Genomic DNA, 24,671 nt, shown 5'->3' on the forward strand with positions numbered 1-24,671 from the left:
TCCATCAGATGTCACCTGGCCACATGGCCCATCTGCCTCTCCTGGTGGGAATGACGACATCCACACCTGCCTGTGGAGCTGGACCTCCTGCTGAGAGGGCCACCTCCACCTGAATCCGTTCAACTCAGTCCTGAGTTCCAGGCGCTGTGAGCCGTGGGCTGACATCCCCTAGGGCATGGGGCATCTGCTTTCAGACTCTCTCAAAAGGCAGTGGACATCTGGAAGGAGAGATGTGGATTCAGAGACGTCCGGTGGTCTGGGAATTTGGGTGGTTCTGTCTAGGGCCCTGCCCCCAACTCTTCTCTTGCCTCCGACCCATTCCCCCCACTCCCCCACCCCAGCCCCCAATGGCTGGGACTGTCCACAGAGCCCAGGGCTCACCTAGTAGAGCACATCCTCGAAATCCAGCTGCAGGTAGCGGAGCAGGCGGGCTGGCAGGGGCAGGCGGGGCAGGGCATGGGGCAGGCAGGCCGCCAGGTGAGCACGGAGGGCACAGCGGCTCAGATGCTGCAGCGATCTGGGCTGCCTCACCAAGGCCAAGAGGGAGGAGTAGAAACGGTGGTATTTCTGGGGGCAGAACGAGGGTCTCAGAAGGAGTCTTGGACACGTGGTAACTACTTCTCCTAGCGAGGGGAGGCTGGTGGCCAGTGGGTCTCCAGGAGCCTCTTAGAAGTAGGGAGTGCTTCGCGTGTTCACAATGTGAGGTTTCTTTTTCTGAGTAACTTCTGTGGGGCAGGGTGGGGGGACCCACAGGGCTTCCCTTTAGGCGGTGGAAGTCTCTTGGGGCAGGCTGAATGAGTGTATGTTCAGGGTCCTAGAATCTGACCTGCAGAGTTTCAGGAGGCACCAGGCCCACGGCCTCCTCGGGAAGCTGCATGATACTGTAGGTGTTCATCAAGACCTCAATGGTCCGCGGGGACGTGCACCAGCGCTCCAGCACCTGCAGGGGGCAGAGCTGCGTCAGTGCTCTAGGGGTTACCACACACTGCTGGTACCCTGTCCGTCCAATGCAGGATGACCAGCCAGCCAAGGAACAGCTGTTGTGGGTTGAACTGAGTCCCCCAAATGGTATGTTGACGTCCTAATCCCAGTACCTATAAATGTGACCTACTTAGAAATAGGGTCTTTTCAGATGTAATCAAGTTAAAAATGAGGTCATTGGGGTGAGTCCTAATCCAATATGACTTCTGTCTTTATGAGAGAACACAGACACACAGGAAGAATGTCATGTGATGACACAGGCAGAGACTGGAGTGATGCATCTACAAGCAAGCCAAGGATTGTGGGAAACCACCCGACATTAGGTGATAGGCCTGGGACAGGTTCTCCTTCAGAGCCTCTGGAAGGAGCCAACCCTACCTACACTTGGATTCCAAATTTCCAGCCTCCAGAGCCAAAAGGGAATACACTTCTACTGTTTTAAGCCACGCAGTTTGTGGTACTTTGTTATGGCCACGACAGGAAATGAGCGCAACAGCTAGCATTTCTATCGTGCATAATTTATGCCAGATATTTTCTTAGCGCTTCACGTGCGTTGACTCTTAATCCTCGTCCCTACAAGGTTATCCCCATTTTACAGACATGGGAAGCTGAGGCACAGAGAACTTAAGTAACTTGCCCAAGTTGTAGTTCCAGCAATGCAAGCCTGGAGGTGTGGCCATAGAGGCCTCCTTGCAGGGAGGGGTTCCTCACTGGAGGACAGGCACCCCAGCCAAGCCTGGAGCAGCTGCAGGTTGTGGGAGATGAATGCCGACTTTCTGATCGCTTGGGATGTCGTGGAGGCCAGATGAAGGGACGAATGGGGCACTTTGCCGTGCCAGCCTGTCCCCAAGGCCATGTGGACAGAACACGGCTTGAGGGACAGGCAGTGGGGTCCCAGGAAATCCGTTTGCTGCTCTGCCTCCTTCTCCCACCCCTTCCCCGAAGGGGAAATCATTAGCTGTCAGAACCACTGTCAGATTACAGGGAATTGCTCGTCTCCTAATTATCTGGTGTTAATAGGAGATTAATTAGTGTTAATTGTTGATTTTCTTGTATTTTCCCAAAGGGGAGACCAATCTGCTGAACTCTCGGGCTGTTTAACTATTTGGTCTTGCTTAGGAAACTAGACAGATGCTTCTAGGTTTATGAGTGAAGGAGAGAGGCAGGGACAGCAGGGAGAGTCCAGGACCCCGCGGGACTGGATGGTTCAAGCTCGGGGGCGGGGCGGGGAACCTGCGCCTGCTGCCCTATACCCATCCTGACCCAGCTCCTTGGAGAACGAGGGTCCCCACCCCAGGTCCAGCATCCTCCGTGATGTTATATAGCCCCTCCAGACAAGGCACAGCATGGATAGTGTCCCGTGCCAGTGCCTCGGTAGCACAGGTCTGCAAGCTGAACCCACCTCGGGGGATATTAACGTAAAATAAGACAGAGATTGGAAACTGACAGCGAAAGGTGTTTTTCTTTGGTGCCAGGATAGCAGCTGCTGGTCTCGGTGGTGTATGTTCTGCTAAGCTCTTGGAAACAAGGACCATGTCCATCTGCAGATGGTCAGGAGGCCTTGAACCTCATGACCCAGGCTTATCACTCTGCCCTGGGCAAGCGTCTCCTGTGCCTGGAGTGTCTCATGTTCAGGGTCCCACTGCCAGGGGGAGCCTCCTAAGTGCTTCTTTCATCAGCTCTCTCCGCTGATGAAGAAACGACTCCCTGCCACCCACATCAGTCCTGGCTCCTTCTGTCTTTTCAGCTCCTTTATAATCTGGCCCCAGTGCCCTCAGTCTCCCTTCATCACACATACATGCAAACACATACGCACGTACAAACACGTTATATGCATACACACACAGTGTATATACGTGTGCGCACGCACACACGCATACACCCCTCCTGCCGGTGTGCTGTTTGCCCCCTGTTGGGCTTTGCTTACATGATGAATGAAAGTCAAAGTACTGACCTATGTGCCCAAGTTTGGAGCTGCACCCAGAGCAAGATGGAACACAGGTCTGGGTCTCCCCACGCCCTCGCTCTCATGGCCCTCACTCGGGCCCTAGCCCGTTACCTTGGGGAGAGCCCCAGGCCACACGCGGACGGCACCGTGGTTGAGCAGCGCCCGCACTGTGTGCTCGGGGCCCTGGGCCAGGGCTGCAGCCGGGCCCTGCAGCGCGTAGTGCAGGGCCGTGTGTCCTCCATAGTCCATGGCGTTGGCGCTGACGCCGCAGGACAGGAGCAGCTCCACGACGTCCGCATGGCCTCGGCGACAGGCCAGGTGCAGGGGCCGCCGCCTGTCCTGATCAGCAGCGTCGGCATCGGCCCCGGCCGAGAGCAGCAAGCGGCACAGCTGGAGGCAGTGGGCGGTGGTGGCCTCGGCGTCAGCGGGGGACGTGCAGCGGGCGTCGCAGGCAGCCAGCAGCGGGGTCCAGCCTTCAGCATCGCGGGCATTGGAACATGCTCCCCGTCTTAGAAGTAGGTCTGCCAGCTCCACGTGGCCCAGCCGGGCGGCCACATGCAAAGGGGTCTCCTCCTCTTCTTCGGACCGACCATCCACTTTTGCTCCAAACCTCAGGAGCAGCTCTGCACACCTAGTAAGGACGAGACGGCCGAGGGGAGGAAAACGGGGTGCAGACCTTCACCCCTGTGTTCCTGCCGGTCTGAGCAAAGCAAACCTGGGGGGACCCTTGGGTGGCTCCTGGTGCTGTCTGCTCCTTCCATCCTGGCTGGCACTGGGCATCCAGCAACATCCTGCAGCATCTTTAGTGCCCTCTCTCAAGCCAGGGCTCTGCGTGCTGGGACGGGAGGAGGAGGGGGGAAGGGGACGCAGAAGTGAGCACAAATGGAAACTGGGGCAGTGGGAGAAAGACCAAAACCAAAATCGGCCGCCAGATCTGCTCCAGGATGGTCCTCTCAGAAGACTGTGTACGCCTGCCAAGATGTGTGCCCTTAAATTCAAGGCTAAGGGAACTTAGCGTCTTCGAGTGACACTTTCCTCATCTATAGAATGGGGATAATTGCTGATACCTAGACCGAAGAGGTTGCTGTGAGTGGCATATAAGACAATGCCTGAAAAGCTGTCGGCATGAGAGTTCATAATGGCCTCGTTGGGTGGGGACAGTGGGTGGCATAGATGGTGGTGGATCGTGGGGGCTCATTATATTATCCTGTCCACCTTTCTATATGTTTGAAATTCTCCAAAATAATTTTAAAAATACACTTGCTTATTCAAAAAAGGAAGGAATGATTGTCACAAAGTGTGATCTCAGTGAGCCTGGGCTGAAACACGGCCAAAGAATGTGGGATTGCATAGAACAGCATCGTCCAATCAGTGGCCACCGGCTACGTGCGGCCACCGAGCCCTTGCAGGACGGCTAGTCCTGATGGAGACGTGCTGTGAGTGCAAAATACACACCAATTTTGAAGACTTGGTACAAAAAGAGAATGTAAAGTGTCTCATGTGTTCTTTTTATATTGGTTCCATGTTGAAATGATGACTTTTTTTTTTGTTTTTGTGGTACGCGGGCCTCTCACTGTTGTGGCCTCTCCCGTTGCGGAGCGCAGGCCCAGCGGCCATGGCTCACGGGCCCAGCCGCTCCGCGGCATGTGGGATCTTCCCGGACCGGGGCACGAACCCGCGTCCCCTGCATCGGCAGGCGGACTCTCAACCACTGCGCCACCAGGGAAGCCCAATGATGACATTTTGGATACATTGTGCTAAATAAAATATATTATTAAAATTAATTTCACTTGATTCACAGATATTTATACACCCATGTTCATAGCAGCATTATTCACGATAGCCAAAACATGGGAGCACTCTAAATGTCCATCAATAGAGGAATGGATAAATAAAATGTGATCTATACCATGGAATATTAGCCAGCCTTTAAAAGGGAAGGAAATTCTGTTACGTGCTACAGCCTGGATGAACCTGAGGATGTTATGCTAAACGGAATAAGGCAGTCACAATAGGACAAATACTGTATGATTCCCCTTATCAGATGTGCTGAAAGCAGTCCGATTCATAGGGTCAGAAAGTAGACGGTAGCTGCCAGGGGCTGGGGGGGAGGGGGAGGGCGAGTTATTGTTCAAAGGATACAGAATTTCAGTTCGGCGAGATTAAAAAGGTTCAGGCGTTGGATGGTGGTGATGGTCGCACAACAATGTGAATGTACTTAGTGCCACTGAACTGTGCACTGAGTAATGGTTAAGATGGTAAATTTTATGTGGCGTGTAATTTGCCACAATTTAAACATGAATTTCACCTGTTTCTTTTTCATGGCTTGGTAGGGCTACTAGAAAATTTTAAATTACATACGTGGCTCGTGGTATATTTGTATTGGACCACGCTGATGTAGAACACATCTCCAACCATAACACGAGGAAGTCAGTAGAATCCTCTGAGGGCCGATGAGGCTAACAGGAGGAAGAAGGTCCACGAAAGGGGGACCCAAGGATCAAAACTGTGGCACCATTCAGGGGCAAGATGTGAAATTTGGCAGGTGTGTCGTCAGTAGAGAGAAGGCCTCTGTCGTACCTACAGTTAGTTCATAGATTTGCCAAGGCTCCCTTTGCCGGGCTTCCAGATTCATCAAAAAATTATGAGGACTCATTCTCCAAGGTCCCCTCACATAGGGCACAATTATTTGGGTCACTGTAAAGGAATGTCCTCTACAATAAATAACACATTATTACATTTGGGTATAGCCATTGGTTTCTTGTGAGTCTGGTTAGCTGGGCTCAGTCCCCGAGCCCATTTATCTGAGGGTGCCTGCCAATATGGAAATGCCAGACCTGCCCAGCTGAGAACCAGACCCTGCCCTCAAGGACCACCACAGGCCCTAACTGGGGGCCTGCTATCCTCGACAGCCTATCTGGATCACTGGACAGTCAGTTCCCTGAGGGCAGAATCGTGCCTTATTTACTGCTGTGCTATGCACGGTGCCTGGGACATAAGCTCAGAAAAATGAAAACTTTACACCACTTCCCCATAAAGGAGCCACAACTTCCCCCGTGCCGGCCGCGCAGCCGGGCCCTGCTACAGCCCTCCTCCGGCCCTGGGGAGGCAGAAGCTGGTGCAAGGACAGGCCATTCCAAAGCCCACCAGGCCAGTGGTAGGATGGCTTGGGGGGAAATCGCATCCTGACTCCCACCTGAGCCCCAGCTCACCAGGCCTGCCAGCGCTCGACGCGCTCCCTCATCCTCCCTGCGCTCGTCTCTTTGCCTCCCCTACGAGTGGAATGGGGGTTGAAGCGAGGGGTCACTCACTCGAGGCTGCCGGCCGCCCCGCAGAGGTGCAAGGGGCGCTTCCCATCCTGGTCAGGGATGTTGGGGTCGGCTCCGGCCACCAGCAGCACGTGCGCACAGGCAGCGTGGCCTGCGGCACAGGCCTCCTGCAGGGCGGTGCGGCCCCCAGGGGCACTGTCTGGCCTCGCCCTCCGCCTCAGCAGCAGCCGCAGGATCTCCGTGTGGCCCCGGCTGGCCGCCACGTGCAGTGGGGTGGTCAGCTCCTCTTTGTACGTCAGCGACCAGAGTCCTAGGGAGAGACGGGACCTGGGCCTCAGACCCTGGAGGGAGGCAAGGAGCTGCCAGGCAACGAGGGAGGTGGGCGGAGGCCAGGAAGAGGGAGCCCAGAGCTCCTTCCCCAGGCTTCCCTCTCCCGCTCAGACCCCCCAGTGTCCCTGGCCCGTACTCAGAGCACGGATGTTGAAGCGGAAATCCCTCCATCGCTCTGGGTCGCTGGTATCAAAGACGGAGTCCGCAGCCAGGCCGGTGCTGGAGTCGGCGAGGATGCAGGAGACAGAGCCCACATCCCCGGCCAGCACCGCCTGCCAGAAGGCCAGGGCGGGTCCCGAGGCTGCGCGCGTGACGATGGGTCTCGGGCCTGCCTCCCGGCGCTCGGCGGACCCTCCGCTGGGCTTCTCCACCAGCCTGGCACAGAGGGCATGTCGGTCACCAGGGGGCTCGCCGTGCTCCCTGCACTCTTCTGGGGACCAGCTCATGAGGGCAGCGTGGGAGCGTCGGGGAAGCGGGCTGGGGGCTCGGGGAGGAGAGGTAGGGGCCAAAGGCAGAGAGGAGGAGAGGAGGAGGGGACAGGAACAGATGCAAGGAGAGTGTCTCCGTGTGCGGAGCCTCGCCTGACCTGGCCCCTGGGCTCAGCAGGAGCTATTCTAGGCTCCGCATGACTTCTCTCCCGGGCCAAGGTTTAGGCAAGCCTCAGGGTGGGAGAGAAACAGCCCGGGAGCACACTTCGTCCTCAAGCACCTGGTACCTCTGCGCCTGGTGCGGCCCGCCCAGGCCCCCCGCCCTCAGCCCCGTGTCCCCCGGCCGCCCCTCACCCCTCTGGTGGCTGATCCAGCGAGGCTCGGCCGCCCGGCTCTCCAGCAGCAAGTCGGCTGTGCTGTGCGGGGGGAACAGCTCCTGCAGCCGCGCCAGGTCTCCAGTGTACAGGGCGTTCTGCAGCGCCATGTCCCGGCACAGCAGCGGCGAGCGCTGAGGGGCCTCCCAGGCTGGGCAGGACCGGGGACCCCAGACCCGGCAGGCTGAGGCCGAACGGAGGCACCCCAGACGGTGTCCCCAGTGGGGAGGGGAGCTCCTTCTCCCTGGCATGGCCAGTTTCAGGGAGAGAGGGCCCAAGCGGCAGGACACAGGGCGATGCCGCTGGCGGACTGGGTGGGCAGGTGCTGGGCCCAAGCCAGGCGCAGGTCCGGTGTGGGAGGGGCAGGGAGCACACAGAGGCCACGCCACAAATAGCCCTTGAATAGCCCGGACATCCTAGCTGTCAGCGGCAGGGAAGGAGGCGTCAGTCTGGGGCTGGGAATTCGGGTGGAGCCCTCCGACCCTGAGCTGCATGCAGCAGGGTTGAACGGACCACCCAGACCTGGTGTCCAATCCACAATTTCAGAGGTAAAGGAAAATGGAGCCCAGAGGCGGGGAGGGCTTCGGCCAAGGTGTGACACCTTGTTGCAGGGGTGGGGGTGGGGACGGCGGATGGGGCTTTCAAGCTGCCCTTTTCTCCCTCGTTCTCATCTATCCTGTACTTCACCACGCTGGCCTCCAGCGGCTGGGGCTCTGATCCCAGAGGGAGGGCGCGTGGGTACCAGATAATTTCTCCTGCCTTCCCAAATGCCACCAATTAGCCCCACACCTTCCCACTTCCAAATGCAAGGGAGGGGGACAGCAGGGACCAACAGCAGAGAACACCCTACTCTGTGAGGAATCCCCTCCAGGGGTTCTCTGGAAGACGGGCTTCTGTGCAGGGGAAAGAGGGCTTGGCCTCCAGGCAGCCCACCTCGGTGCTGGCCCCCCTCTCCCTGGGTGGCCCCAGGGGCTCCCGTGGCATCGCTACCTGGAGAGTGAGGAGGAAGTGGCTCTGCCCATTCGGGCACCTGAGGATGCATGGTGAGACTACTCCCACCTGGGGAGGTGAAAAGGGGACAGGGGAGAAAGGACATTCAACACCCAGCCCCTGGGGACCACTGCCCAGCACAGGGCCTCCTTGCACCAACCCAGCGGTCTCCCCTCACCTGGCTCTCATGACACGTAGAACACGCTTTGACCTCTATTCACACACTCCTTACCTGGCTTCTTCGGAGAGAAGTCTGGGGCTCCCAGCCCTCGGTGGCATGGTTGTCCCCTGCTCCCCGAGTTCCCCGACTCCAGCTCCCACAACAAGGGGAGCCCGCGGGTGGACTTCCACCAGGGGCAGGAGGCTGCAACCCCTGCAGCCCCCCGCGGGTCAGAGCAAGCAGTGCAGAGCTTGGGCAGGTGCGGGGGGAGGGGTGGTGTCCAGAGGAAAGCGGTGGAGCATTCGCATAGAAGGCACTGGATCTACCCGCAGCCCTTGCTGTGGCCACAAACGCCTGCCTTTCCCTACAGCCTTTTTCCCTAGAACCTTCTCTCCCCACTTCACCCCACCCAACCGCTGCCCCAGAGCCCTCACCTCCCCGACTTCCCAGACGCTCTTGTAGAAATAACCAAACCCTAGAGTAGAAGGGACCTTGTAGGTTAGCGGATCCAACCTCTCCTCACTCCGCAGGCAGGGAAACTGAGGTCCAGAGACAGGAAAGTACCGTGCAAGACCACAGGAGGTTCGTGCCAAGTGGGGCTAGAACCAGGGTCCACTGGCGCCCAGACGCTGGCTTTTTTCTTTTTCCATACTTACTACAGACCTTCTCTCTCCCCTCTCTCCTCTTTCCCTTTGTCTTTCTTTTCTTGTTTTTCTCCCTGAAATACCTCGAGGAGGAAGAGAGCTGGGGAGACAGGACAGGAGAATGACAGGAGGTGAAGACCCAGGTGGGGTCTGGATGGGAGGTCGGGAGAGGCTGGGTGTGGGCAGGGGCACAGAGCCAGGGACGGGAAGCATGGAGATGGGCAAAGAGAGCAGGTGCCCGCGCCGTCTGGCCGTTTATCCCTCTGTCCCTGGCCCCTTCGCCTGTGGGGTCCCCCCCGCACCGTCCCATCGCTAATCTCAGGCACTCCAGCCTCAGCATCACTTCCTTTTCTTCTCCTCCTTTGCCAGCTTGGCTTCCTCGGCGGCGTCTTGGTCCTTGATGAGTTTCATCCTCTTCTCGCCCAGTGGGGTCTTGAAGTACCGGTCCTGGTTTGGAGGCAGAGGAGGAACGGTAGGTGCACTGGCTCTGACCCTCAGCTCTGCTCCCTGGCCCTGCCCTTCCCTTTAGACGGGTCTGTGTCCTCAGCTCTCCTCTGGGGTCCTTGCGTCCTGCTAGAGTCGTGGTTCCCCTTGCTCTTCACCAAATACTCTAGGCCAGCGTGCCAGCCACTGTCAGGGGCGAGCCCCCCTCCCCTGCCCTGCAGCCCTCTCTCCGTGCTTCCACGGCCATCCCTGGGGGTGGGAAGGGATTCAGAGGTGGGGACGTGAGTAGCTGCTGGTGCAGTAACCAACCAAGGCTCCCAATACGCAGGTGCCGCTCTCGGACTCCCCCCTCCCCCCAAGTCGAGGAAACCAGGTGAGACAGCCCTGCCCACCTGTCCTTCTCCTGATTCTTCTTCCCTTCTCAGCTGAGCTCCACGGGGAGCAGAGGGGGGGCTCCAAAGTGGGCTGTGAGCCTGGGGCTTCAGAGGACCGACTCCCTAACTGGTGCCAGCCCTCAGCCCTCCTCCCCGCCTACCCCTCCCCCCACCCCATCCCCACCCAAAGCCCCACCTCCAGGGACTCCTCCTCCTCTCTGTACACCGGGTCCAGCTTCGCCAGGTGCCGCAGGATCTCTGAGGCCACCAGGGGCCGCTTGGACAATTGCAGGAGCCGCCGTTCCGTCAGCACTGCTTGGATGGCTTGGAGAACGCAGCCAGGTGTGTAGCCATCGGACACCTTGGCCAGGGCACTGATGTCCAGGCTCTGGGTCACCTGGACCCCCTGGGCCTCTATCATATGCTTCCAGAGCACTGTGGGCGTGGGGGGAGGACACGGGGCAGGGAGAGGCAGTGGGCGCTTCTGTCTGTATCTGGAAAGAGTTTGTGCTTCTGGAGGGCGCTCCTACGTCCAACAGCGCCTCTCCTCCCAGGAAGGTAAGGGTCAGCCTCCCCTCTTAACCTGGGAAAGTGAGACTCCAAGGGCTGAAGTGGCCTGCCCGTGTCTACAGAACCAGGCCAGGACCCAGACCGCAGGGCCGCTTATCCAGTGACACTTCCAGAACCCCTGGCTGTGGAGGTGAGGCCTCAGAGCAGTGGGGATGGGAAGAAGCGGGGAGCTTCAGCAGGGGTGGCCCCTCGACCCCTTCTCTGGCCCGTCCCCAAGTCCCAGGGCCTCACCACAGCGAGAAGCATAATCGGGCCGCGGCAGGAGGATCCGCTCGTAGGTGCGGCACAGCCCCTTCATCTCAGGCACCTGCCGAGATGAAGGTCAGTGGTCCCGATCAGCTTTGCACGGTCTCCAGGATTCAGCAGTCGCAGGGCTTTGGTGAGGTCCTTCTTTATTCGCTTGGGGTCCATATGCTCTGGGGAAGGAGGGGAGGTGGGTGGGGACACAGTGACATTATACAGGCTTCTAATTCACAGGGCACGTGCCCACGATCCGCCTCACATGGACCCTGGTGGGGCAGACGGGAGGGGCTGTCAGTCCTGCTTTAAGGATAAGGAAACAAGGCAGGAGGAGGACAGGGGACTTGTCCAAGGCCTCACAGCGGGCGAGGTTTGGAGTGACATGAACAAGCCCACGCTTGCCTGTCCCGCCCACGGGCTCTGCCCAGGCTCCCTCACTCACCTCCTTGTCTTTTTTTGGGACTCGCTTATAGAAATTCTTCTCCGCATTCCCAATCCAGAGGGCTGTAGGTACCGAGCCAACCTGACAGGTCAGAGAATAGAAAACTGACATTAGCTGTCCCTGGGGAAGGGTCACCTCCCCATCTGGTCCAACCCAGGGTCAGGGCCAGCCTCGAGCAATGGCGGACCTCGGAGCTCCAGCCTCGCTTCCCACATCCTGCGAACCCCACCTCTCAGCTCCTTGTATACCCATCATATCATCACAGCAGAGTCCCTGCCCTCGCCGGGCTCGGGGGGCTACGTGTGCAGCCTCATCTCTGCCATGAGAAGAAACTACTCTTCTCCCCACTTCCCCTCACCTCCTCCATCCCTGGGGCTTCAGGAATCCACGAGCCTCCAGCAGGGATTGGTAGGGAGACCTCACCAGCTCCTGAAACTACACCAACCGGGCAGCTGGGTGACCTCCTGAGCCCACCCTGCTCTGTTGTCACAGTCTGAGAAGTAGAAATGCCGTCGGGGACCCAGACCTTAAAGACGATATACACCCACGTCTGCACCCCGGTCTTGCCGGGACATTTGCCCTGCAGGTTGCCAGGTGACAGGTCGAAAAGGTTGGCACTGGTTTCCGTGCACACGGCCTTGACCAGCGACTTCTTCCCCATGCCCGAGGGGCCCACCAGGAGGATGGAGCAGATGAGGGGGGCCACGGAGTGTATGTCTGGGGAGTTTGAGAGAGGAAACAGGGGCCGGCAGGGGGTCAGGGGTGGAGACGTTGTGTCAGGTGAGGCCAAAGGCCCCAGGCTGGGCAGGACGAGGTTCGGGTCCTGGCAGCACTGCTTTCGCCTAGGGTGTGGGCAACGCCCCAGGCATGCCCTCTGTGGGAGGCGCCCTGGAGGAAGTCCAACGGTGTAGCAACCATGATTCCAAAGAGCTACACGCGGTGTCAGGAGAAAGCCCTCCACCTCCTCCCAATGGCCCTTCTGCTTCCTATACCATCTGTTTTCACTCCTGGATTTTGAAGGGATGGAATTAAAGGGCACGTGACAAACCACTTCAGAAAGATCCGGCCTCTGGTGTTTATAGGGGGTGGGGGGCTGGTCTTCGGGGAATGGGACAGACTATGGGACGTCACTTGGGATTGAGCGAGGGGCTGGAAATGTGGCCCCTCAGCAGGTCGAGGGCCCACATGACTTCCAGGACAGCCCAGTTGGGGTATGACCTCCAGCGGGGCCCGGGGAAGGCAGGGGGAGTCCGACATGAGTTCATGGCACTGGGATTAGGAAGCCCAGGCTGGACACGCCTGCCTCGGCCACCCTACCCTGCACCCAGCCTCCCCGAGAGCCACCTGCCCGGCACTGGCTCTTGCCTTTCACCAAGCCGCAGAACCCCATACAAGGCCACGTTCTGTCGTATGTCAAACAGGGAAGGCATAGGCAGCTTGTTTGCCAAATTCAGAGTCGATCCAAGACAGAAGCAGTCACCTGGGGGACAGGTGGCCCGCTGGTGAGTGGCACCCACTGGGGCAGGGCACGCGAGGAGAAGGGTCCCTGGGGAGGTGGCAGTCGGCTGCGGGGAAGGCCATGGCCAGGGGCACCATTCCTTAACCTCGGGAGCAGGCGCTGCGGAGGGCTCTCACCAACACAGTCTTTCAAAGCCGGTGTCTCGCACTTCTGTAGAAGGCCAAAGATGATGAGTTCTTCAAACAGGGAGTCCACAGACCTGGCAGAGGATGGCACAGCGGGGGCCCCGAGGAAAAGGGAAAGGGACACAGAGATGGGTTGGGGCGGTGCTGTAGGCATGAGGAGAGGGGGTAGGGAGCCCTCCTGTCCAAAGTCCTGTCGTCAGCCATCTCCAAAGGCCCGACACCGGCCCACTGGCCCAGAAGGCAGTTTGCCCCAGGTGGGTGCTCTGGGGGTTGAGCGGGGTGGAGAAGGACCAGAGCCCTCCGAGACCCTCCCTCTAAAAACCCAGTGTGGGTGACACATGGCCCTCTTCCTAGAAACCACATTGAAGATGTACATGCTCCTGGGAGGGACGGCCATTAAGGCAGCCGCACCAGTGGGCTTGCATCACCAGAGAAGTGAGTAGAAAGCGACCTCTGGTAAGCTCTGCGTCATCACTTTCAAAGCACTTTTTTGTGCTTCTGCTTTATCCTCACAGCTATCCCGTGAGTTTGGTAGGGTAGGTACGTGGTTAATGAGGGCAGGGGATCAGAGAGGTTAAGTGACTTTCCCCAGGTCACACAGCAACAGAACCAGGACTGGAAGTCAGATCTGTCCTGGGCCAGGGCTCGCTCCACCACCCCTGGTGAAGTGCAGGGTCTGCTACCTGTCTGGGGTCAGATCTTTTTCTTTCTTCTTCTTCTCAGGTTTCTTGCCCACCTTTTTCTGGTTGAAAGCAAACACACAGGCAGTTGTCTTCTGTTCCTTGCCTCCCTGGCGTGTGCCCTTCCTTGTGCCAGCCCTGGCCCCTCATCTTGTCTTCGGAGACTTCGTAGATCTCCCCTCCTCCCTGACCACGGCCAGCCGGAGGCTCTTCAGCTCCTGATGCATCAGCTCATTTACCTGGGGGGACAGCAGGGGGTGTGATGGGGCGACCAGGGGCTGGAGAGGACAGGTAGGAGGGTGAGGACTGAGTCGGGGTGGAGGGCACCTCAGGGAAGAGCCAGACAAGCCCAGTGAAGGCAGCGGGGCAAGGGGTCGTTCTTTTGGAACCCTCAGCCCCTGCACCCCAACTCTGATTCACACCTCACGCCTGAGCCTTGCTCTCAGCTGGCATTAGTGTGGGGAGGAGCCCCCAAGATGGAGTCGGTCAGCTTTCAGTTCCAGCCCCAGATCCACTCTTTAAAGTCTGTGTGACCTTGAGCAATTTCATGACCTCTCAGCCTCAGCTTTCTCATATATAATGTCAGGAAAATCACGGGGCCTGCCTCACGCTTTGTTGGAAAGATTGTGTGAGTGGATGCTTCCAGAGTGCGCGGCACAGGGCTGGCACACCTCAGGGAGCCCTCAAAGTGTCAGTGAGGAGGGTGGAGGGTGTGACCCCGGGCTCAGAGCCACTCCCATTCCCTCACGTCAGGGTTGCATCCACACCCCAGGGAAAAAGGGTGACCAAGGAGAGGCAGAGGAGGATGGGGACCGAGATGGACCAGACGGAGCCCGGACTGCGCAGGGCAGGCAGTGCGTAGAGCATGCTGCAGCGGGTGGCGGGCGGGAGGCTGGTCTCTTGCTCCACTTCCTTCCTCTTCTCTACCTGGAGGATCTCACAGTCAAAACTCTGGGATGTAGGCTATCAAACCGGTTCTTCCACAGATCTGACCGTGGAGAGGTTGGAGTGCAACGGAGTGTCAGGGTTCCAGGTGCACACACGCACTCACACCCACATGCACAAATAATCTCACACGTGCGTACACACGCGCTGGTCCATCTCTCCTCACCGAGCTGCCTGACGCTTCCACCCAGACCACGGACCAAGGCCTGATCCCAAGGCCTGTGGCCGCAGGATTCAGACCCAAACACATAATGCCCCCAACCCAGGGAATCACACCTCACACCCCTCTCCCCTTTGGCCTTCTCCCCTCGGCCTCCACACCCACACTCTGACACTGCCACCTCATGATACATGGCACAGGTCCACTGTCCCCAGGACCAAGGTCACCCCAAGACCCCACAGGCCTGGTCACTCTTCCCCAGTCCCTCCTCTCTCACCTGTGTACTCGTGTCCGGCATTAATCACAGGGATGGGTTTGGAGGGCAGTACTCTCAGCATCGTATCTGCTTCCTAGAACAGAAACATCCTTCGGCTTTTTTTTTTTTTTAAGATTTCTTTTTTTTTTTAATTTATTTATTTTTGTTTATGATTTTTGGCTGTGTTGGGTCTTCATTGCCGCGCGGGCTTTCTCTAGTTGCGGTGAGCGGGGGCTACTCTTCGTTTGCGGTGCGCGGGCTTCTCATTGCGGTGGCTTCTCTCGTTGTGGAGCACAGGCTCTAGAGCACGTGGGCTTCAGTAGATGCGGCTCATGGGCTCAGTAGCTGTGGCTCGCGAGCTCTAGAGCGCAGGCTCAGTAGTTGTGGTGCACGGGCTTAGTTGCTCTGCCGCATGTGGGATCTTCCCAGACCAGGGCTCGAACCCGTGTGCCCTGCATCGGCAGGCAGATTCTGAACCACTGCGCCACCAGGGAAGCCCTAAAGATTTCTTTTGATGAGGACCATCTGTAAAGTCTTTATTGGGTTTGTACAATATTGCTTCTGTTTTATGTTTTGGGTTTTTTGGCCCCGAGGCATGTGGGATCTTAGCTCCCTGACCAGGGATCAACCCCACATCCCCTGAATTGGAAGGTGAAGTCTTAACCACTGGACTGCCAGGGAAGTCCCCCATCCTTCGGCTTTGACTCCCTCACCTCTACGCATCACAAACTCTGGCCCTGATTCTCCCAGGACCAGCCTCCCCCTGGGAATTCTCTGAGCTTCTGTCCCTGCCCACCTGGTCCATGAGTCCAGGCAGTGCCTTACCCCCTTCCTGGTCATTTCTCCCTTCCTTTTCTTCTTCTTTTTCTCTTTTTTCTCCTTTTCTTTTCCCTTACTTTTCTTTTTGTCCTTTTTTTTTTGCTCTCCTGGACCTGCACCTCCAGTTCCATTTTCAACTGTGACAAACAAGGGAAGATGTTTCAGAGAAGACCACAGGGATTTGATAGGAGCAAGAGAACCAAGGGCCTGAGCTAGGGGTGGACCCAGGACTCCAAAGGCCCAGCGTCACTGGTGGGATCCAGGCACTGAGAGTCCAGACACTTGACTGGGGTCCAGGAAGAAAGGGGTGCAACTGAGGGAGTGCTCTGCTCAGAGCTGCTGCTCTCCCAGTCCACAGGGGCCTGGAGCCATGGTGCTCTCACCAGACATGTTTCCTCTCGCTGGCTAAGAAGCCTTCTCCAGCTTCTTCTGGGTATCCCCTCCTCCCCATGCAATCACACTGGCTACGTACATCTCCTCCACCACGTCTGCCTCTACTGAGGGTGGCCTCACCCCCTGCCACCCTCAGCTTACGCCCAGAACTCTCTGTAACCTCAGATTGCACCTACCATAGAAAGTCTTCTATCCCCAGCTCCACGGTACCTGTTCTGGAGTCTTGTCTGCAAAGATCAGGTAGGATCCACCTAAAGACTCATCTGGATAATCAGGGAATCGGCCAGTAAAGGCACTAAATGAACGTAACATGGTTGGAGAGACGGATGGATGGGTGGATGGGTGGATGGATGGATGGGTGGATGGGTGGATGGATGGGTGGATGGATGGGTGGATGGGTGGATGGATGGATGGGTGGACGGATGGGTGGAGGAACAGAAGGATAAATGGATTGATGAATGGTTAGATAGATGGGTGGCAGAAAGGGTGGGTGGATGAATGGATAGATGGATAGAGGGAAGGATGGAGAAAGATGAAGGACCCGGGAGATAGAGGGAGAGAGGGAAGGAGTGGAGAGTTACAGAATAGAGCGGGGGGACTAGTCAGGGGGCGTCCCTGGATGCTTTTCCCATCTTATTCTGGCATTTTCTCTGCCATCTGGGGAATGGGAAGTCACGTGTGGCGCTCTTCCTGTAGGCTGGGGGCCCCAGGTTTAAACCAAGTGTGTCAGCAGCGTGTCGGGGGGATGGTGAAGAGAATCCAATCTGGACCAAAGGACAAAACAGAAGTAGGGTTCAACACTGGGATGAGGAAGGAAAGAAGGGTTCAGGGTTGGGTCAGCTGAGGCTGATGGCACTCGATAAACCACTGTCGGATTTGCCCCTTCATTTTCTCTTTCATGTCGGGCCCCTCCGTCTCCCTGAGGGCATCGTGGGTCTTCACCACGGCCGACTGGAACTCCTTCTCCGTCTGGAGGAGTCTCCGGACATCCCCCCCGAGGCTGGCCTGGGACATGACGCCCGACTGCTCCGCCGGGCTGGACGAGGGGAGCTGGGGACGTGGACGGGGAGACAGAGGGGCTCAGGGGTGGGAGTGGGGAGGCCCGGCCCCCGGCACACAGCCCCGCACAGGCGAGGCCTCGCGTACACACCCACACGGAACAGCGGGCATGCCTGCAGCAGGAGAAATTGTGTCTGGAGCCTGAAACTCGTCTGCGTAAATTACTCTGATAATGAGTTTGCTAGATGCATCCGGGCCGGCCCCGCTGCCCGCTCCCCCCAGCACACCCTCCCCTGTGAACCTCCGGGCCCCCCCCCACCCGGCACCCCCCGCCCCCCGCCCGGCAGCCGCTCTCGCAGCCACTTTCCCGCCTCATTGGCTCCCAAATGTATTTTAAATATCACTCCGCGCAGAGACAATTACTGAAAACGCTGAGCTCACATGTTGATGGGCCCGGGCGGCCGGGCTCATTCCTCACCCACTGCCGTGCCGTGGCCCCCTGCCCTTGCCCCGCCAAGGCCCGAGCCCGGCCTCCCTCTGCCTGCTCTGGCCTCCTGGGGGTCTAGCTCTCCGGCCCCCCAGTGAGCTCGGACCTCCACTCCCACGCAGCTGCCACCCGGGCCCCTCCCTCCTTCTAAGCCGCCGTCCGCCCTCCTTGGAGTAGCCATCCCAGCCCTTGTCTCTGATTCCTCTGCCCCCCCAGCCCATGGCCCTCCCCATCAGCCTTTATCCGCTGGGCTTCTGCAGGCTCTGCCCATGGCCAAGCCCCCTCTCAGGGATCAGGCCTCTCACCTCTATCATGGCCTTGCTCTCCTAAGTCAGCAGAGATTAGCTGGGGGCAGACCATCACAGAGCAGAGGACAGACGAGGTTCAGGGAGCGGGGTCTGTCCACCCTGCCTGGACACGCGCACCCCTACCGCCCACACTCCCCGGCACGCGCATTCACGCTCCCGGCACCTTGTTCAGACTTAGCCATCCTGCCTGCAGAGCAGAGGAGAAGCAAGTCTGGGGCCCCCAGAGCAAGTGGCCCACTCTGGTGTGAAAGGGGTGTGTCCTCATCCCAACTCGGCCTCCTGTGCTTCTCCCAGAGGCTGCAAGAGCCTTGGCGGTGCTCCCACTGGCTTTGCGGCCGCCTCCCTCTGTGGGACCCACTCACTGCAGCCTCTCCTGCCAGCTGGGGGCATGGAGCAGGGGTCCAGATGTTCGGGGCTACTATCCCTCACGCCGCCTCACGTGTGAATTCCTTCCAAAGGGCTCCAGAGAGGGAGGGGTGGAAAGGGATGTGGCCTGGCAGTGGCTTCGTGGTTCTCCCTCAACCAAACCCGGAAGGATCCCTCAACCAGGGACACTGGCCCCAGCCTGGCCCCCCTCCGCTCATGCCCACCCCAGTCCTGAGTGGACGGAGGTGTGGGCAGGAAGGGGCTGTATAGGGCCGGGGAGGGGGGCACTCACCATGCCGATGAACTCCATCTCCGTCCGCCGGTCCTGCTGAGTGCGTTTCCTCTGCTGGTAATCTTTCCACACCCAGGGATACATGGGCCCAGACACTCCCCATACTGCATTTCTGCAGAGATGTGAGGGGCAGAGCTCTGGGGAGGGCACCTCCAGAGGACAGCTCGCTGGCAACTGCCCCCCTGAGCAGGGACAGCCCAGAGCGGGGTGGGGCCCGTCCGCACCCAAGGTGTCCAGCTCCAAGGCTGTGTCCCCTCAGCACCCCATGCCCCGGAATCCCCTCCTTCTCATCTCCACCCTCTAACCTGCTGTATCTTTTGAAGCACAAATCAGAGTTCAAGTACCACCTTCGCCGAGAAGCCCTCCCTGATCTCACTTCTCAGAATCCCCCCAGCATTTGGAAGAAATGCTTGATTCCACCCAGGCACATAGACGTGGGCGCTGTAGGAACTGTGCAGCTCCCCTACATCTTGGACACAAGGAAACTGAGGCCAGAGCCGGGACATGGCCTCTCCCAAGTCCAAGGGCTGTTCGGTGCAGAGCCGAGACCGGGGCCAGGTTTCCTGACCCCTCACCCAATGCTTCTCTCCCAGGCTGCCGGCCACTCTCGGACCCGTGGACACCCCAGTGCCATGGGGTGAAGGGTGGGTGCTGGGCAGAGGGGGCCATGGCGTCGCCCTGGTAGTGTCGCTGAGACAGCGCCTCGGTGAGCAGGCTCTGCGTCCAGGCCCCCGTCCCACTTCGTCCTCCTGTTCCTGTGACTAGCACGGGAAAGGCCCCCGATAACTAAGGGCCTCTGATGAGTGTAGTGGGGAACCCGGGGCCTGGAACGCAGTGTTTCCACACCCTTGATGTCTGACAAAAGGGACAAGAGACTTGCTTTGGCTCTCAGGGGGAAGGGAAGCTCTAGCTTTGGGGCTGACCTTCCTTCTCCAAAGGCTTGCTTCCACGCTTCCTGAGGGCGAGGACCCCCTGCTCATCCATGGGGCAGCCGGACCTGGGTACAGTCACCCAGATACAGGGAGCTCAGGCTGGGGTTCTCTGCATACTGATTTATAACCTAAAAATCTACCTCATTTGGAGAGGATGTCTGTTCTCAGGGCTGTTGCTTGTTTGTTGATTGGTTTGCTTTTGCATTTTGGGGGGAAAGAGTTCTAAGTTTCCTGTATTGGACTAGGAAACAGACGCTTCTGAGGCACTGGGACTTGAGAGAGAAGATGGGAGAGGAGATTGATTTAAGAGAGAAAGATCCAGCAGCCCTAGGTCAGCAGTCCTGGGCCCTTTCTGCCCTGGAGTTTTCTAGGCAGCCTCCAATCTCGTCAAGCTGGTAACCACTACGGCCCAGAGTGAGCCGGCTTAACAGCACCCTTGGGGGGATGCTAGAGAGGCCACGCCCCCGCGCCAGGGCAGACAGCAGGGCTGCCAGGTGACACGGGAGAGTCACGCCCGCCAGGACAGTAGGAAGGCACGGAGAAATCTAGAGACAGAGCTGGGTTTTCTGTAGTCAGGTGGGATGGGGTGTGATTAACGTAAAGGGTGAGCCCAGGTGGCACAGACCCCAAAGACACCGGGACCTCATCCGTTCTCGATTTCGTTCATCATGTTTCCTTTTGCCTCAGGAGGCTCAGGATACATGTTAGGGACTCATTTTTAACAGTCTTAAAAGTTTTTGGAATGATCGTCTACTCTGTTCTGCTGCTGGATTATGGATCTTTCTCCCCTAATTTTTTTATTTTTATTTTTGTATTATTATTATTTTTTAATTTTTTGGGCTGCGGTGCAGCTTGTGGAATTTTAGTTCCCTGACCAGGGATCGAGCCTGGGCCTTTGGCAGTGAGAGCATGGAGTCCTAACCACCGGACTGCCAGGGAATTCCCTTTCTCCCCTAATTTTAATGGTCTTTCTGTTTTGGGGGCTTTTATGGTATTCCACTTTAAGTCCTTTTGGGGATAAGATGTAGAATAAATAATAAACAAATAATATACATGTTTATTGACTGATGAAGGTCTCTAGCTTAATATCTAGTCATGGGGCAACAGAGTCCAAGCACCTACATTTCTGTCATCAATTGCTGAGCCAGGCAGGCTTCCTGGAGGAAGCGACTCTACCCTGACCTTCCTCCTGGGTGTGGGGCGGGTGGGGGTGAGGGCGGTGGGGGGTTACCTTCTGTATGATGATCGCTGCTTCGTCCTGACTGAACCTGGGCCGCCCTTCCTCCCGAATCTTTCAATCTCCCTCCTCCTTTTTCCGAATCTCTCACATGAAGGTGGCTCGAAGCCTGCCTTGCCTGGCCTGCTCGGCCCTTTGCAGTAGGATTATGGCCTCCGTCTGGGGTAATATTGGAAAGCTCTGGCCAGAGCAGGGGCAAAGGAGGAGGAAATGAGGGAGGGCTTGCATCCAGGCGGGCAGCTGGGAGACCAGCCCCCAAAAGACATCCCGGGGGTAAGGTTTTCCCAGAGCATCTAGGTGCACAAGTCCTGTCCCTCTACCTTGGTGTTGGAAGGTTACAAGGAGCATAAGAGCAGCCATGAGGCCAGGGATTACCCAGAGAGCACCCAGAGGTGGGCAAAGTTCAGGGCAGGGCCTCTGTGTCCTGAAGGGTGGCAGCTCTGTTCCTGAGGGCGTCTCCCTGACTTACCTCCTCGGCGAACACTGGCTCTCGTCTGGACAGGAGCTCTGCCAGCATATGCTCTCGCTCCCTCAGGATGCTGGACCGCGCCAGCTGGAAGTATTTGGGAATTGGAACCTCCAGGTCTGCCTTTGGGGCAACAGGGGAGAGGGAGATGAGAATAAAAATCCAGACCATCTGGCCAACCCCTTACCGTTTTCAGCTGTACACACAGACACTGGGGCTCTTTTCTTCCATCCTAGAGCTCTGGGGTGGGAAATGTCCAGGCTATGGGCAGGTCCCCCCAAGAGTAATCCCTCTCTTCCCTCACCCCCACCATGTGGCCAGAGTTGAATTCTGTAGGATCGTGGTAGGTAATGGGCAATGGTCCCAATCCTGGTTGTGCACCTGAATCAACTGGGAATCTCTTAAAATGCAGGCTCCTAGGCCTTGACCACAGCAGAATGGCAGGGCCTGGAGAATGTTTGTTCTTTCAAGTCCACAGCTGAGTCTGATGCAGCTAGCTGGGGAAACTTGGAGACTGCCTTGGACGTGGACCAGTGAACCATGACCTTGGGGCGGACTGGAGGCCGGTGCAGAAGCTCTGTGCTCTGGAACTTGCTGGTGCACACACATCGCCTGAGGGTCTTGTGAAAACGCAGGTGCAGAATACTGTAGGGGGTTCGGGGTGCAGCCAGAGGTTCTGCATTTCTAACAAGCTCCTAGGCGATGCTGGTTCTGCTGGCCCACCGACCACGCTTTGAGGAACAAGCCTCTGGGGGACTCTCTTCACCAATCCCCTGCAGTTGAGTTCATGGGTCCTCCCAGCCAGGCAGAGCCTCCAGCCTGACTCTCCGGCTACCCCTCAACTACCTACATGCACTTCCCAAACCCCATCCTCTGATCTGCCCTGCCCTCCTTCCCTTGCAGATGTCCCAATGCCAGGGGTACCTGCAGGAGGTCCAGGTCACCCCCACCCCCAGTCCCCGACCCCAGCTGGCACGGGCATGGTTCTCCCCGCAGCCGGCCCACCGGGGTGAGCTTTAAGTCCTGCAGCGCTTGGTCCAGGCAGTGGGTCTTGCACAGGTCCACGCGAACCAGATCGTCTTTGAGCTCCAGCACGCGGCCCGCCATGCCGTCCAGCAGCCGTCGCTGCACCATCTGGTCATAGAGGGTGTCGAACCAGCGCAGCAGCCCCAGGTAGTACAGGTAGAGCGAGAAGAGCCTGTACTGGAAGGACTGCCGCTCCCGGTGGGGCATGGGTTCCAGCAGGGGCTGCTTTTGGCCCAACAGCTCTTGCAAGATGAGGTGGGAGGAGTCCCAGAGGCGCTGGTAAGCTCTGGAGAGGAGGTAGCCAGCAAGGGATGCTCTGAGCCCCAGAGGAGGGGCGCCGGCTGGTAGGGGAGGTGGGCTCCACAGAGGCTTTTGAGGACTGTGAAGTCGAGGTTCCAGAAGGTGTGACGTTAAGGTTACTCACAGTCCCGAGGTGGAGTTCAGTGAAGTGAGGGGCCCTCAGGGGGAGTGAGAGGGTAGTTACAGTGAGCACCCCCTGAGGCTTAGAGAAAGTGAGGGACTGGGGTCCCTGGGGATAAGCCAGGAGGATGGAGAATGGGCACGGCCCTTAGGGCTCCTGCTAAGGAGTCTGCAGCTGGTGCCCTCCAGGTGAAGGTGCAGCCCCGGGATGCTGCAACGGTCTAGGGTGGTGGGCGGGAAGGGGGGGTGAGGGATGAGTGTAGAGAAGGGTCCCTTCCCCAGAGCAGAGCCCTGGTTCTGGAATTAATAGTCCAAGGGAAGCCTGACCACAGGCAGGGGAGGGCAGGGTTGCTGTGTGAACGTCTGGGGCCCAGCCGGGACTGGCCCACACAGGGGTCCCTCTCCCCACCAGGCCTTCTCCCCGCCCAGTAACCCCAGCCTGAGAGCCAGGGACGCACTTTGCTCTTTGTTCTCCCATCACTTCACTCACCCTTCAGTTGTGGTGCTCACTCTTCACACTGCCCTTTGTGAGCTGGTCCTGGAATCCGAAGAACTGTGGCTCCACCCGGACTCTACCCTGCAAAGCCAGAAGAGCCCAGTTTTAAGAGTTCTGTCCCATTGTCCCAAAGTTCTAAGGTTGCGAGGGGAGGGGGCTGCAGGTACAAGACCAGGGGACACTTAGAGGATGTCATGGAGGCAGCATGCTTGGGGACACCGGCTCCCTGTTAGCAAGCCTTGACCAGGGCAGAGTGTGGGTCAGCTGTGGCTACCTGCCTCGTGAGCATCAGATGAAAGAATGGGCTTCATCTGAGGTCACCCTGTAAACTGGGAGGCTCTAGGTAGATAGCAGTCCTAAAGGCGTTACTCCAACTGTACCTCTCAGCTGGAGACCCTGTATTCCTTACTGCAGATCGAGCCTACTTACTCTCTCTCGTATGTTACTGTACCAGGCACATGGCCGCCGTGAAAGCGCTGAGTTCTAACCACTGGACCGCCAGGGAATTCCCCACTCTTCCCCCTTAAAGTGAGGGCACAAGCACGCTTGTTTCCCTGGGCTCTGACAGTAGTTCACTTGGTTCGAGTAAGCTATACCCTCGTAAAGAATGACATTGGGAGTAGTGGGTGGGACTCGTGGTGTTTGGGGCTCATTTTGAGCCCTCTGTGGGTTTCCCCATCACTGCTCCAGGCTCATGAGAAGGCTCTTTGGAAAATACGAAACACAGCAGCAGCCTGGCCCTGGGCAGCTGGGGTGATCTTTTAGCTCAGTGTCCAGTAGGGACTTATGAATAAGTCATAAGTCATATGTCACTTATATATAAGGCATGGGGCAAAGGACAGTGGGAGGAGAGAGGCAGCAGCAAAGAGCAGCCCGAGAGGAATTCTCAGGCATAATGCACCTGCAAATTAATTACCCGAGGATGTTGTCGAAATGCAGGGTCCGATTCTGCACTCCGAGCTGGGGCCAAGATCCTGCATTTCTAACAAGGTCCCCGGCGTCACAGATGCCGCTGGCCTCTGAATCACACCTTGAGTGGCAAGGTGTGAAACACAGCAGGAGTGGGGAAGAGCCGAGGTTCCTGGGCCACGTCTCCCGAGCCTGCCCCTTTCTGGCCGTGGGACCAAAGTGTGGATAATTTGTTCTCATCTCTCAGCATCTCCACGGTAGGCTTGACATAGGAAGAAACACGTGTGAAGTATGTAGGGCCACACTTCAGCCATCATTACAGTGAGCCTTTTCAGTACAAGAAGCTGAAATTACAAAGGGAACGTAAGGGATTTTGGACGGTTCACTAAACCCCACCCCTTCACCCCAGTGCCTCAGAGGCTGAATGAGAAGCAAAAGGCAAATGTGGCCACGTGTTAAGTGGTGAATCCAGGTGCAGGTCATACATGTGGTCATTGTACATCTTTGCAATTTTTTTCTATGGATTTGAGATTTTTCAAAATAAAAGTGGGAAAGAAAAGTTAGGAGTCTCAAAGCATTCTCACCAATTTGTTCTGAAGTTAAGGGGAAGAAAGCATTAGGGGGAAATAAAAACATCTTAGA

At 57.7% G+C, this 24,671-nt stretch overlaps 2 protein-coding genes across 2 annotated transcripts; both read right to left on the minus strand.

Annotated features, from left to right (window-relative positions):
* Positions 1 to 381: 381 nt before the first annotated feature.
* Positions 382 to 6,974, minus strand: ASB10 (ankyrin repeat and SOCS box containing 10; the record flags this gene model as incomplete). The annotated part of the gene is made up of 5 exons (XM_082846054.1): positions 382 to 567; positions 827 to 940; positions 3,041 to 3,560; positions 6,241 to 6,508; positions 6,665 to 6,974. The coding sequence occupies 5 exons, from the start codon at positions 6,972 to 6,974 to the stop codon at positions 382 to 384; spliced, it is 1,398 nt and encodes a 465-aa protein (XP_082702180.1).
* A 2,489-nt stretch (positions 6,975 to 9,463) lies between these two features.
* Positions 9,464 to 24,531, minus strand: DRC11L (dynein regulatory complex subunit 11 like; the record flags this gene model as incomplete). Its single annotated transcript, XM_082846873.1, is given in 25 exon segments — positions 9,464 to 9,571; positions 10,139 to 10,377; positions 10,744 to 10,825; positions 10,828 to 10,923; positions 11,195 to 11,275; positions 11,721 to 11,920; positions 12,567 to 12,674; positions 12,830 to 12,912; positions 13,522 to 13,580; positions 13,674 to 13,757; positions 14,404 to 14,471; positions 14,474 to 14,506; positions 14,901 to 14,973; positions 15,705 to 15,797; positions 15,800 to 15,835; positions 16,302 to 16,386; positions 16,948 to 17,141; positions 18,544 to 18,615; positions 20,707 to 20,769; positions 20,773 to 20,799; positions 20,803 to 20,892; positions 21,182 to 21,301; positions 22,184 to 22,490; positions 24,037 to 24,150; positions 24,515 to 24,531. Coding segments are annotated over 25 exon segments (2,532 nt in total).
* Between the last annotated feature and the right edge of the window lie 140 nt (positions 24,532 to 24,671).

Source organism: Leucopleurus acutus, assembly GCF_964270905.1.
Source record: "Leucopleurus acutus genome assembly, chromosome: 9".
Lineage (NCBI taxonomy): Eukaryota > Metazoa > Chordata > Mammalia > Artiodactyla > Delphinidae > Leucopleurus > Leucopleurus acutus.